Source organism: Mirounga leonina, unplaced genomic scaffold (genome assembly GCF_011800145.1).
Source record: "Mirounga leonina isolate KUSES-001 unplaced genomic scaffold, KU_Mleo_1.0 Mir_166, whole genome shotgun sequence".
Taxonomy (NCBI): domain Eukaryota; kingdom Metazoa; phylum Chordata; class Mammalia; order Carnivora; family Phocidae; genus Mirounga; species Mirounga leonina.
In genome coordinates, this window is record NW_023270418.1 from 25,185,137 (window position 1) to 25,200,229 (window position 15,093).

Genomic DNA, 15,093 nt, shown 5'->3' on the forward strand with positions numbered 1-15,093 from the left:
ACTAATCTCAACAGATGTTTTTAATCCCAGAGAACAATGGGAACAGAGCCTTATAAAGCCTTTAACATATGTGTGCATGAGGTTTTTATATATGACTTTAATGTTAATATATTGTGAATTGGTAAACTCAAATCCCCTGAAGATGCAAGTTAATTCTGGGATGAATTCCATAGGATTTTGATCCATAAAGCCTCAATTTCTTCAAATTGTCTAAAAGCAAACACATAAAATATTACAAAGCCCAAGAGATGGTTCAGTGTGGGGAATAAAGTTACTGAAGGATCATGTTAACTCACCATAGAAAAGGTCTTTCTGATTTATTACTGCATATGAAGACAAGTTACTTGCCTTTAAAGTTATGTGCGTTGTAGTCACTAAAGCATTGTCTTTGTTGGGAGATGCAGATGGACATGCTGTGTGATAAGAGGAGAGGGTGATGATTCTTTTCTGACACTATTCTTTGGGCTCTATGTATTCTATGAATGGATGGTCTTATACTTCAAACAGCTTATGTTGAGAAGGACACAGGGCAAGGACAATTACACCTGTTGTGTAGATAATGACACAGAAACTAGTTTCAAGAAACTAGTCTGGAAGTGACTGAAATGACTGATCTCTGAGCAAAGGGTCTCAACTCTGGTGACTATAAATCTAGTGTTCCTTTCATGATAGTATCGAGGCTATTAGTCTGAGAGGTCACGGAAGTTAGTTTTGTCCTAGATTTTCTGCGACAGTCTGTGGAGTCGTTTCAATATTCTTACATCATGCTTGAATAGGATTACTCAGAAAGCTGCATTCCCAGTATTATCAAGTCTGGAAATCTCTACAAGCATTATCTAGTCTAGCTCATATGTATTAGGCCTGGGATGAGGGCAATATATGTTCTATTTGGGAATACCAAGGAATCATATTTCAAAGTTTCTCTTCTAATGGTTTATATGAATGACTAAACAAGCACAAATACCGGGTAACAAACACCTTAAAAATTCAATTAAATTGTTTTTTAAATTTTATTTTATTATGTTATGTTAATCACCATACATCATTAGTTTTTGATGTAGTGTTCTATGATTCATCGTTTGCGTATAACACCCAGTGCTCCATGCAGTACGTGCCCTTCCTTAATACCCATCACCAGGCTAACCCATCCCCCCACCCCCCTCCCCTTTGAAACCCTCAGTTTGTTTCCCAGAGTCCATAGTCTCTCATGGTTCATCTCTCCCTCTGATTTCCCACCCTTCATTTTCCCCTTCCTTCTCCTAATGGCCTCCATGCTATTGCTTATGTTCAATTAAATTGTAATAGGAAGGCTAACCTTATTTTAAATTTAAAGTCATTGTTATTAAATACAGTGTCATACTGAGACAAATAGAGAACCTTATGAGAAAAAAGATAAGACTAGATCTCTTCGTTATTTCACACACCAAAAGAGAGTTCTAAAAGCAAGTTTAAAACTTGGATTACATGAATATACAAAACTTCTTGACAAAACAACACAAAAGAAATTAAAATGACAAATAAAAAGCTGAGAAAAAGTCACTACTTATAACACATATAGTAGAGAAGAAAATGACAATCTTATAGGAAAATAGACATAAAATAGAATTAACTCGTCTATATAAAAGGAATAAAAATAGCCTTTAAACTTTGAAGAATTTTTCAAGCTGACTCAGAATAATAGAAATGCAAATGAAATCGGCTCTGAACTATCACTTCTCAGCTATCAGAATGACAAAAATCCTAAAGTTTAATGACGTATCCTGTCGGTCAATCTGCAGAGAAGTAGACATTTTATACATCGGGGTCAGGAAGATCCCATGTTTCATGTGATGGGAGCTACTAGCAACCTTACATACACATTCATCCTCTTTCAACGTTCATGGTTCTAGGAATCATTCCCAAAGACAGAGTAGCAGAAGAACTATGCGTAACATACTCACTAGCATTATTTATAATGACAACAGACTGGATGCATTCCAACATAAAGGTGGTTGAATAACCTATGAGTCACAATAAAAAAGTATCTGGTCGTGAAAATGGGAAGAGGAAGGTTTCTATTTATTGCTGGGGAGGACATTTTCCATGTTCTCCAGTACATTTTTTTTTAAGTGAATAAAGACAAGATGTAGCAAAGTTTTTCTAGTAAGATAACTTGTGTGAAAGAAGAGGGAAAGGAAACAAAATTAATAAGGATAGGAAGAGATGGAAGGAAACTCTTAGGAATGTACCTTATAATAAAGCTTTGATTTAGGGGAAATTTGATAGTGGACATATTTTAAAAGACATACATTTAGGTCAAAATGTAAAAATAAATCTTTAAAACTTGAAAACAGATAATAACGAATCTGTTTATAATGTTGGAAACATGATCACACGGTGTAAGACATTTTCTCTAAAGGACAGCACTTTGAGTATACCTTCTCATCATGCAGTGTTTATTTTAGTATAAATAAATAACTATTAAAATGCCATTGAGGGCGCCTGGGTGGCTCAGTTGGCTAAGCGACTGCCTTCGGCTCAGGTCATGATCCCAGGGTCCTGGGATCGAGTCCCCACATCGGGCTCCCGGCTCAGCGGGGAGCCTGCTTCTCCCTCTGACCCTCTCCTCTCTCATGCTGTTTCTCCCTCGCTCGCTCTCCAATAAATAAATAAAATCTTTAAAAAAAAATGCCATTGAAACTAAGGTTATCAGCATGAAAGAAAAATTACAGCTCTAAAGTAAGAAAAGGTAAGTAAAAAAATTTTCGTCTTAATTTGAATTAGAAATGTAGTTTGAAACTATTTCTTATTTGCTCGTCTAAATAATACCACTAATAATGACAACCCAGTAGCAATGTATATCCTTATTCCCCAAATTTTCTCTGGAAGGAAATATTTGCTTTCTAAACAGAATTGGAGTTTTTCTGGACAAATAGCTGATCTGAAGTCTGAGGTAGAGATTTAATGAACCTTGAGTAACTTGATTTTCCAGAAATCAAGAACAGTATTTTTTTAAAGATTTATTTATTTGACAGAGAGACACAGCGAGAGAGGGAACCCAAGCAGGGAGAGTGGGAGAAAGAGAAGCAGGCTTCCCACCAAACAGGGAGCCCAATCTGGGGCTCGATCCCAGGACCCTGGGACCATGACCTGAGCCGAAGGCAGATGCTTAACGACAGAGCCACCTAGGCACCCCAAGAAAGCAAAAATAGTATTAACAACTAGTCAGATCATTTCAAAGAGACATAGGAAGCAATTTGAAATGGCTCCAGCTAGCTTATAGTTGACATACAAATGAATATAGCCTGCAATTAATTTAAAGGCATCAAATATGTTTAAGTCTAAAAATTTAAATCTAGATACTTTTAAAAAAGAAAAACAGAGTCATTGGTTACCATTAAAGGTTGCTGGGGATTTCAAGGCATTACTCTTAAAACTGGTAAATAAAGGAGATAAATATTTATTCTGTCTTTCCTTTATGAATTGTATTTCAGGGTTACCTAGCGGTTTATGAGGGGGAAATTCAGAAAGAATAAAAGCAGAAAATAAGATGGAATTAGAAAATCACTATTTCGGATCTCCAAAAAAAAAAAAAAAAAAAAGGATCAAGGCAATGGCTTCAATAAGTATTAAAATTAAGCAAAATGTTGGTGGGAAATGCTAAAATGAAGTAATCTAGCTGACACTACCTGAATTCACAGATCACACTGAAGATCACTGGAAGCCAGACAATCAAGTTAACATGGGCTTTGCCATTTGATGCAATAAGAGTAGTCAAAACCACATATGAATTCTTGCCTAAAAGAAGCTACAAGAGTGACCCGGAACTAGTAAGATTTCTTGGTGTATCAGTTTAAAAGAACTGGAGCAGGAACAGGTCAAGGGACACCAAACAAAGCAGTAAGCCAAATGCAGGACATGCAGCATTCCACAAATGGTCCAGTTTTTCCACAAAATTACCTGAACACACATACATGTAGGTACACACGTGCACATGTGCCTGAACACACACACACACACACACAGAGCTGTTACATAATATATGGAACATAATGTTGCATAATACACTGAATGTTTTCATAAGAAAGGAAACTCAGTTATAACAACCAAATCTGTGGAATTTTTAAGAGTATATTTTCGTTCGGCACTATTTTGGCATGGGTACACATTTTTGTTTCCTTGAATATTTCCAAAAGATTTAAAGTTTTAAAATTACACAGACAAGTCTTTTTATAAGTTTTATTGTCTCAGATTATTTCTGCAGACCTGAAATTTTCAGTGGTAATTTCTTAATGAAAATGTACTACAAAAGTATTCCACTAATGTCATGCGATATTTTGTTATTGTTCTAAGAAATACCAATGTAGTGGCATAAACAGGGCTTTAAAGGACACCCACAGATATACCCAAGTAGGATTCCTTCTTTTCTTTTTGCCATAAATAATGTCACCCTGAAATATCCAAGTTATAATTTTGCAAGCAGGTTTAGATAGCAGAGAACATCACCTCAACTGCAGAATTATTGAGATGCATAATAAAATTGAATGTCTATTTTTTTCAAGTTTTTATTTTAATTCCACTTAGTTAACATACAGTGTAATATAAGTTTCAGGTGTAGAATTTAGTGATTCTACACTTACATACACTACTCATTGCTCATCACAAGTGCACTCATGAACACTCATCACCTATTTACACCCTCCCCAGTAACCCTGTTTGTTCTCTATAGTTAAGAGTCTGTTTCCTGGTTTGCTTCTTTCCCCCCACCTATGTTCCTTTTTTTTTTTTTCTTAAATTCCGCATATGAATGAAATCATATGGTATTTGTCTTTCTCTGGCTGACTTACTTTGCTTAGCATAATATCCTCTAGCTCCAACCATGTTAGGTGTTGGTGAGGATGCAGAGAAAGGGGAATCCTCTTACGCTTGATAGGAATACAAACTGGTGCAGCCACTCTGGAAAACAGTATGCAGGTTCCCTCAAAAAGCCAAAAATAAAACTACCCTATGATCCAGCAATGGCATTACTAGGTATTTATCCAAAGGATACAAAAATATTGATTTGAAGGGATACATGCACCCCAATGTTTATAGCAGCATTATCAATAATAGCCAAATTATAGAAAGAACGTAAATGTCCGTTGATTGAATGGATGAAGAAGATGTGGTATATACACAACTCTACGGTCAACTAATCTTCAACAAAGCAGGAAAGAATATCCAAAGGTAAAAAAGACAGTCTTTTTAGTAAATGGGGTTGGAAAAACTGAGCAGCCACATGCAGAAGAATGAAGCCGGACCACTTTCTTATACAATACACAAAAACAAATTCAGAATGGATGAAAGACTGGGGCACCTGGGTGGCTCAGTCGTTAAGCATCTGCCTTCCCCTCGGGTCATGATCTCAGGGTCCTGGGATCAAGCCCCGCATCGGGCTCCCTGCTCAGAGGGGAGCCTGCTTCTCCCTCTCCCACTCCCCCTGCTTGTGTTCCCTCTCTGTCAAATAAATAAATCTTAAAAAAAAGAAAAAAAATGGATGAAAGACCTAAATGTGAGCCAGGAATCTATCAAAATCCTAGAGGAGAACACAGGCAGCAAACTCTGTGACCTTGGCTGCAGCAACTTCTTACTAGACACATGGCTGGAGACAAGGGAAACAAAAGCAAAAGCGAACTATTGAGACATCATCAAGATAAATCTTGCACATGCTGAAGGACAAAATCAATAAAACTAAAAGGCAGCCTATGGAATGGGAGACGATATTTGCAAATGACATATCTGACAAAGGGTTAGTATCCAATATCTATAAAGAATTTATCAAACTCAATATCCATAAAACAAATAATCTAGTTAAGAAATGGGCAGGAGACATGAATAGACATTTTTCCAAAGAAGATATACAGATGGCCAACAGACACATGAAAAAATGTTCCACATCCTTCATCATCAGGGAAATACATATATATATATAATTTTACCATGCTGTACATGATCTTGAAAATTTCAAGGTTTCTGTTATAATAAACCTGACTAAAGATAGGAAGTTCAGTGGAGTGGACATTTGTTTTGGTTTGTCTATGTTTTGTTTTATTTTGACTGCAGTTTCAATAATCACTTCTGAAACATTCTTACCATTCTTTGTGTACTATCTCCTCTCTGCACTGAAATTCCTCATAGTTCTGGTAGTTTGGCTCTATTCCCAGTTCCTTTGGAAAGTCATATTTATTTATTTATTTATTTATTTATTTAATTTTTAAAAAAGATTTTATTTATTTATTTGAGAGAGAGAGAGAGAGAGAGCACATGAGAGGGGCAAGGGTCAGAGGGAGAAGCAGACTCCCTACTCAGCAGAGAGCCCGATGCGGGACTCGATCCTGGACTCCAGGATCATGACCTGAGCTGAAGGCAGTCGCTTAACCAACTGAGCCACCCAGGCGCCCTGGAAAGTCATATTTATTATTCAATAAAGATTCATGATACGCCGACTTTATGCTAGTCATTCACCTAGGAGCTTGGAATATATTAGTGAGCAAAGCAGTGAATGGTCTCTGCTTTCCTGGAACTTTTATCTTAGCAGGGGAAAACAAGCAACATAAAATGAAAGAAATAAGGGTTAAAATATATTTGAACCATGTGAAGTACTTTAAACACTCAATTGGGTAGTAAAGTAGCTCCTGCAGGAAAACAGTAAGTCCATGGAAGGTTTCACTGAAAAGGTACATTTGAACAAAAACTTAAAGGAAAGCATTTCAGCGTACAGGAAACATGAGTAGAAAAGACCATAGAGAATGAGTAGGTAATATTTTTTTTTTTGAAAAACAAAAAGCAAGGGAAAAAAGCAAGGAGGTCAGTCTAGCTGGAGGAAGAAGAGGTGGGAAAGAGTAATAGAATAGGACAAGATTTCAAAGGGACTAGATCGTTTTCTCAACTTGATGTTTAATTTTGTAAGTATTTCTGCTTTAACTCTCAATGAATCATAGTGACCTAAAAGTTGGATCTTCACACTTCTGCAGCAGGGTCAGAGTGGATGGTAGGGAGGAAGAGGGTTATGCCCAGCATATGGTAGTCACTCAGTATTTGATAAGGATGATTTTTATAATTCCATAATATTGATAATTGTAGGAAGGTATGGGAGTAATCAGGGGTTGAGGAGGTGATTTTAAAATATAAATTTTGGGGGCACCTAGGTGGCTTAGTCAGTTAAGTGTCTGCCTTCGGCTCAGGTCATGATCTCAGGGTCCTGGGATTGAGCCCCATGTAGGGCTCTCTGCTTATTGGGAAGTCTGCTTCTCCCTCTCACTCTCCCTCTGTGTTTTCCCTTTCTCTTTCTCTCTCAAATACATAAATAAAAAATCTTTTAAAAACAAAAAGTAAATTAAATAAAATATAAATTTTTATATAAAATGCTCCCAGCACTGCTCCAGGTTTTCAAGAATTACATCAGAGAAAGGTGATTAATTTTAATTGTTTATTTCATGACCTCAAGAGAATGGGGCAAGACATTATCCCTAGAGTTCATGTCCCAAAGCTTATGCTATAGATATAAGAATATATCCATCAGTCCCAAACAGGAGAGGGCCTACCTTTGCCATCAGCAGGTTTGTTTTTAGATTCTAGAGACAGATTGATATTAACTTCAGTGTAGGGTATCTCTAAAACAACACGGGAGGGGGGAACTTACCCTTTAGATCTAGGCAGTTCTTGAGAAATATTTAGTCACTGCAAAAGTAACATATCTGAATATGCAAGGAAGATAAAGTGCATTTATTCACACAGTTTTGTATTAGAGAACCTGGCTCAGATGAACAAAGGGTACCTGGAGTGGGAGAACAGAAGAGGTCTGAAAATGTTGAGAATATGCATTGTCTTGTTTCTTTTTTTTTTTTTTTTAAGATTTTATTTATTTATTTGACAGAGAGAGAGATAGCGAAAGCAGGAACATAAGCAGGGGGAGTGGGAGAGGGAGAAGCAGGCTTCCCGCCGAGCAGGGAGCCCGATGTGGGACTCGATCCCTGGACCCTGGGATCATGACCTGAGCCGAAGGCAGACGCTTAACGACTGAGCCACCCAGGCGCCCCATTGTCTTGTTTCTATAAATTATTGAATAAATAGGCAAGATAGAATAGAGAAAATTTAAATAAAATGAAACTAACAGAGTTGGAACAGACTCTCTTGTGAAAAAAATTGAAAGGGACCAGCTTTGATTAAGATTATAAAACAGGAAACACATGTGTCTAAGCAAAAATTACAACAAAATGGGAAAAACATAGGTAAGAAGATTACAGCTGTCATATTTCTTAGATTCAATGATATAGAAAATTTTTACCAACAATTTAATGATAGCATTTGGGATGCAAGGACCATCACATTAAATGTTACATTAGTTTAAAATAAATTCTTAAATGCTTTAGATAAGTTAAATATTGTATTAAGCAAAAAATGTGATAATTAGAATGTCTGGCTTCATGATGGATTGTCTTTTGAGGTTGTCTTTAGTACTCAGATGTGTGGGTGTGGGGAAGAGAGGGTCATTGAGTTCTCAGTCTCGAATATGATCTGACATCTTTATTGATGGGCCATCTAAAACTATTTCTTGGGTTGTGGGACCAGAGATAACCTTACCAGAGAGATGATTAAGAGTTTCCTGCTATGGGGCGCCTGGGAGGCTCAGTCAATTAATCATCTGACTCTTGATTTCAGCTCAGGTCATGATCTCAGGGTCCTGGAATCCAGCCCTTCGTTAGACTCCACACTTAGCACTGAGTCTGCTTCTCCCTCTCCCTCTGCTCCTCCCCTCCCCCTGCCTCTCAAATAAATAAATAATATCTTTAAAAAATAAAAGAGTTTCCTGGTACGGTAAGATTTCAGAGGTGTTGGGCACCTACTGGAGAAATATGATGATTCTTTTGTATTACTATTTTCTCCTAAAATGTCTTTATAGTGCATTACTACCTCAAGTTTTTTAATCTTTCTCCTTACAGATAATACTGGGACAGAATGAATATCCTCCACGTCTTGAAGGGAGAGGAGATGTGACGAGGGAGAGAGAGAGAAAGAGGGTCCTAGGCAAGGAAAGTTCCTAAGTCTGTCTTTACTACACTTAGTTATTTCTGGGAGAGAACATTTCCCTAAATCCCGTTCTCATTTCATCTTGATGCCGCTTTCTAATGGAGCTCTGTGGTCTGTATACTGTCGGCAGACTCTCTTCCATAGGTCCAGATATGGTATGATCATTAATAAAGGAAATATCTTAGTATCTAGACCTAGAACATGGGTCAGAGCCTGATGTGAAGGAATGGACACATAGCTGGGATTCCAATCAGGGCTCTAGTCCCAGATGTGTAGATTGGTCCTTATTCGCATGTCATTGGGGAAGTCAAGGTTTCTCCAGCTTCTGTTTTGTCACCTCTAGAATAAGGAAGTAGACATGATTATCTTTATCATCTATTCTAATTGTATTATCCATCAAGCAATGTGGAAGGATTGACAGGAGCTCACTAGTTGAGAGGATTACTCTGAAAAAAAACCTAAGATTTATTTTGATATCAGATTTACTGAGTCAGAAAGAAAAAGATTAAAGAGTTATATGAAATTAATAATAAAGGCACAAATATAAAGTGTTAGGGGTGTTTATTCTTATTTTTTTTATTTAAGTTCAATTAACCAACAGATAGTACATCATTAGTTTTTGATGTAGTGTTCAATGATTCATAAGCTGCTTAACACCCAGTGCTCATCAGATCACCTGCCCTCCTTAATGCCCATCACCCAGTTACCCCATCTCCCCACCCTCCTCTCTTCCGCAACCCTCAGTTTGTTTCCCGGAGTCCAGAGTCTCTCATGGTTTTTCTCTCTCTCTGATTTCTTCCCTTCCAATTTTCCCTCCCTTCCCCTGTGGTCTTCTGTGCTAGTCCTTATGTTCCACATATGAGTGAAACCATATGATAATTGTCTTTCTCTGCTTGACTTATTTCACTTAGCATAATCCCCTCCAGTTCCATCCATGTTGATGCAAATGGTAGGTATTCATCCTTTCTGTTCACTGAGTAATATTCCATTGTGTATATGAACCACATCTTCTTTATTCATCTGTTGAAGGACATCTCAGCTCCTTACACAGTTTGACTAATGTGGATATTGCTATGAACATTGGGGTGCATGTGCCCTTTCTTTTCACTACATCTATATCTTTGGGGTAAATACCTAGTAGTGCAATTGCTGGGTTGTAGTGTAGATCTATTTTTAACATCTTGAGGAAACTCCATACTGTTTTCCAGAGTGACTGTATCAGCTTGCATTCCCACCAACAGTGTAAGCAGGTTCCCCTTTCTCCACATCCTCTCCAACATTTGTTGTTCCCTGTCTTGTTAATTTTAGCCATTCTAACTGGTGTAAGGTGATATCTCATTGTGGTTTTGATTTGTCTTTCCCTGATGGCAAGTGATGTGGAGCACTTTTTCATGGGTCTGTTAGCCATTTGTACGTCTTCTTTGGAGAAGTGTCTGTTCATGTCTTCTGCCCATTTCTTGAATGGATTATTTGTTTTTTGGGTGTTGAGTTTGAGAAGTTCTTTATAGATCTTGGATACTAGCCCTTTATCTGAAATGTCATTTGCAAATATCTTCTCCCATGGTGTGGGTTGCCTTTTAGTTTTGTTGGCTGTTTTCTTTGCTGTGCAGAAGCTTCTTATCTTGATGAAATCCCAATAGTTCATTTTTTCTTTTGTTTCCCTTGCCTTTAGGACATGTGTCTTGCAAGAAGTTTCTGTGGCCAAGGTCAAAGAGGGTGTTTATTCTTAATGTCACAGTATGAACCTGTGATGTAAAAATTAATTTGTTTGGAAATTTCTCATTTCTGTACTGATTAAAGGACTGACATAATCAGTCATCATATTATGCTAGCCCTATCTTTGTATGAACTTATAATGTTCAAGAGGAATTGAAAGTGTTATAGGAAGATTTGATTTAAAATAACCATAAATCCCTTTATCTCATATTCTTATTTGTAAATATTAAACATTACAGTTAAGAACTTATAAGTTTTTAAGTCCATAATTGTATTGCTTTTTTACTTAAAGAAAATTTTAAAAATGATTTTCATGTTTTAAAATCTTAGACATTTGCATATCTTCATAATAAACACATAGCATAGAGAAATTATGAAAAGATATTTTGCTTCCTCTTCCAGGCTTGCTAAAGGGTAGCTAAACAAACTTCTCATAGCCTCACTCTCTTTAATATTTTTGTTTTCAGGACCGATTCAGATTCTGACAAACAAAAACCATCATGTTACTGTCAGAGAGAAATAAAAGTGGGGCTACATTCACTCTCTTGGGCTTCTCGGATTATCCAGAATTGCAAGTCCCCCTCTTCTTGATTTTTCTGGCCATCTATAGTGTCACTGTTGTAGGGAATATTGGGATGATAGTTATAATCAAGATTAACCTGAAATTGCACACCCCCATGTACTTCTTCCTCAGCCATCTCTTATTTGTAGATGTCTGCTACTCTTCCATCATTGCTCCCAAGGCCCTGGAAAACCCGGTTATAGAAGACAGAAGCATTTCACTTCCAGGATGTGTAGTACAATTCTTTTTCTTTTGTACCTTTGTGGTAACTGAATCCTTTTTATTAGCTGTGATGGCCTATGACCGCTTTGTGGCCATTTGCAACCCTCTGCTGTACACAGTTGCCATGTCCCAGAAACTCTGTGCCATGATGGTGGTCAGATCATATACATAGGGAGTAGCATGGTCTTTGATACTTACATGCTCTGCTATCAAATTATCTTTTCAGGGTTTCAACACAATCAATAACTTTTTCTGTGAGTTCTCTGCATTGCTCTCCCTGTCTTGCTCTGATACTTACATCAGTCAGTTGCTGCTTTTCATTTTTGCCACCTTTAATGAGGTCAGCACACAGCTCATCATTCTCTTGTCTTACGTATTTATCATTGTCACCATCCTCAAGATGCGATCAGCCAGTGGCCGCCGCAAAGCCTTCTCCACCTGTGCCTCCCATCTGGCCGCCATCACCATCTTTCACAGGACCATCCTCTTCCTCTACTGTGTGCCTAACTCCAAAAACTCCAGGCACACAGTCAAAGTAGCGTTTCTGTTTTACACAGTGGTGATCCCCATGTTGAATCCCCTGATCTACAGTCTGAGAAATAAGGATGTCAAGGGTACAGTCAGCAAGTTAACGGACACTGAAGTCTTTTCTTTTTGAGCATGTTATTTTAGTAGCGTTTATCCCTGAAATGTTAGTAGCATTTATCCCTGAAATGTAAATAAAGTGTGCCCATAAAGGTTGATTGTAAAGATATCTTTAAAATTAATGAAGAGGTAATGTACAATGGGGTGGATTTTGATGCAAAGACACTACCCTTGTCTCTTGCTTACTGGAAAAAAAAATCAGCAATCTCTCCTATCTTTGGTTTTTAATCTACAAAATTGTGGTAACATAAACTAGCTCCCAATCTGATTGTGAAGACTAAAAGATAATATAGATATCATTTGGAATACTTTGTATAATCTCAATAAACATTAATTTCATTCTCCTTTCTCATAACCCACCTGGAATAGACTAGGCTATCAATAAACACATGAATTTATCTCATAAAAGTACAAGTAGCAGTTAAAATGAGACACAGTCTTCATCTTCAAGGAATGCAAAATCCTGTGTTGACAGTAGGGCAGTGAAGAAAGAGGCCATTGTGTTTGAAAGAAAGAAAAGTTCAAGTCCATTTTAGGGTTTTAGAATGGTGTACTTAAATATACCTTCAGAAACTAGGTATTGTTTGAACTTGGCTTTGGATAACAGGATGGACAGAGTTTTAGGAGACAACAGGGTACGAGGGGTAGGTAAAAAAGACACCCAGAAACATGCCTCAAACTCAGGGAATTATCAGATGAATCAATCCTAGGAAGATGCATGTAAGTTAATGAAAATTTGAAAACTGATTATCTGTAACTAATTACATCCATGGAGTTCTTGAAATGTGTGATTATATGCAAGGACACAAACCACAGGCAGTGGTTTGCACCCTACTGGTTTAGGAGGCATTCTACAGCACACCTGGGAGAAATCCTAGAGCCAATCCTGCTTAATGGCTTCTGGAGTCCAGCAGGTAGATGCCGTCCTGGCACTGTCAGAAGCTCTGCTCTTCCTCACGTGGTCATATGGGTGGCACAGATTTAAAAGCAGCATATGGCCTGATTTTATCTATGATTTTGGGTGTGACTTTGGGCAAGTTACAACAGTCTGTACCTCAGTCACCTTATCGTAAAGGTGCATAACTGTAGTGATCACACTGATTTTTTTTTAAAGATTGTATTTATGTATTTGACAGAGAGAGACACAGCGAGAGGGGGAACACAAGCAGGGGGAGTGGGAGTGGGAGAAGCACGCTTCCCACCGAGCAGGGAGCCCGATGCGGGGCTTGATCCCAGGGCCCTGGGATCACGACCCAAGCCGAAGGCAGCCGCTTAACGACTGAGCCACCCAGGCGCCCCAATCTCACTGATTTTTATAAAGATAAAATGTGTTAATAGTTGTATTCAGAACAGTGCCTAGGACATAGAAAGTGGTCAGTATATGTGAGCATTTATTACTAGTCTCAGTAAAGGAGGTTCATTATTCCCACCCATTTCTGGTATTTGGCAGAACTCTGGTTTGACTTTTCAGACCCCATGCCTTCCAGGAAGGAGCTCTTCAGTAAAACACAGGCAAAGTTTATAAGACCTATTCATATATTTCATAATGACAGTATGATCCCCGGTTCTCCAAGCAATGCTAGGATGCAGGATACATTGCTCTGCAATATATCATGAACTCTGAAAGGAACCTTGTTGGATAATAATAACATGTACCAAGCTGGGATAGCTTTTCTCCTTGTTTATACTTCATAGAGGTCATTAGTTGTTTGAGTCTCAGGATAGTATGGTTTTCTTGATATCTCATTTATATCCCACAGAGATCAGTAATTATTTTTGGAGGCTTAAGGAACATGAGTCCCAGAGATATGTACACACAAAAACATAAAGCCTTTCCATGACTGCATCTTCAGAAACAGAGGAAGTGATATTCACCCACAGGTTAGTTGGGCTCTACTCTCTTTTCTTGGGAATGGACTTAGATGATATTTTCTCAGAGCTAGAAGCTTTTTCTCTCTTTTTTTTTCTCATAAGGTAAGTTATTATAGCCACGTATACAAGAAGGAGGAACAGTAGAGGAAGGCCGTAGTATTAAACGTATTTATAAAAATCTGTGTTTTGCTCTTTCTTAATTAGAGAGTATTTTAAGAAATGCCGTGTTTGGATCACTTCTTTATGAAAACGTTTTTTCTTTGTGTATTGAGAAACAATCTCAATGGGGGATGGAAACAGTCTAATTTACAGGACCAAATACCTTGGTAAGAGGTGTAAGAGGGAAAAGGGTGTAAGCAAGTTGGAAAGAATACTTGGTCTCCCCCCAATCTTCTTCCACCTCGCTCACACTGACTTATCCATGGAACCTGGAAAAGACCACATGGAAATTCCCAACAGTCACTCTCTGATGCTGAGAGCTGCAGGAAGGGTGCCTCAGGACTTTGTGGAGGGACACAGACATGGGGATCACCTCTGAAGCAGAAAGGAGAGGAACTATTTTGGTCTTGGGGATCACACTTAGAAATGTCTTTCCATAGCAGGCTTCTCAACCTTAGTACTGTTGACCTTTTGGGTCACATACTATTTTTGTGTTTGCATGTGTAGTTGGTATGTGTGTGGGGGGAGGCTGGGGTGGGGCTGCCTTGTGCATCTTTGAGTGTTCAGCAGCATCCCTGATCTCTGACCACTAGATGTCACTAGCACTCTTTCTTATTGTCACAGACAAAAATGTCTTCAGACAGAGACCCAAGTCCCGGAGGGATCAAAATCTCTCCTGTTGTGATGAACATTGGGTGTTATATGCAACTAATGAGTCGTTGAACACGACATCAAAAACTAATGTTGTACTACATGTTGGCTAACTGAACATAAAAAAAAAAATCTCTCCTGGTTAAGAACCACTTCTCTATAAATAAATAAAATCCTGATTTTTCACCTTTAGACCGGAAAACAGTCCAGGTTTTCAA

The 15,093-nt window shown here is 38.0% G+C and overlaps 1 protein-coding gene across 1 annotated transcript; it reads left to right on the forward strand.

The window, feature by feature from the left end:
• Nucleotides 1-11,264: 11,264 nt before the first annotated feature.
• On the forward strand, nucleotides 11,265-12,206 carry LOC118015579 (olfactory receptor 5D18-like). Its single transcript, XM_035012322.1, is given in 1 exon segment — nucleotides 11,265-12,206. A coding segment is annotated over 1 exon segment (942 nt).
• Nucleotides 12,207-15,093: the final 2,887 nt, after the last annotated feature.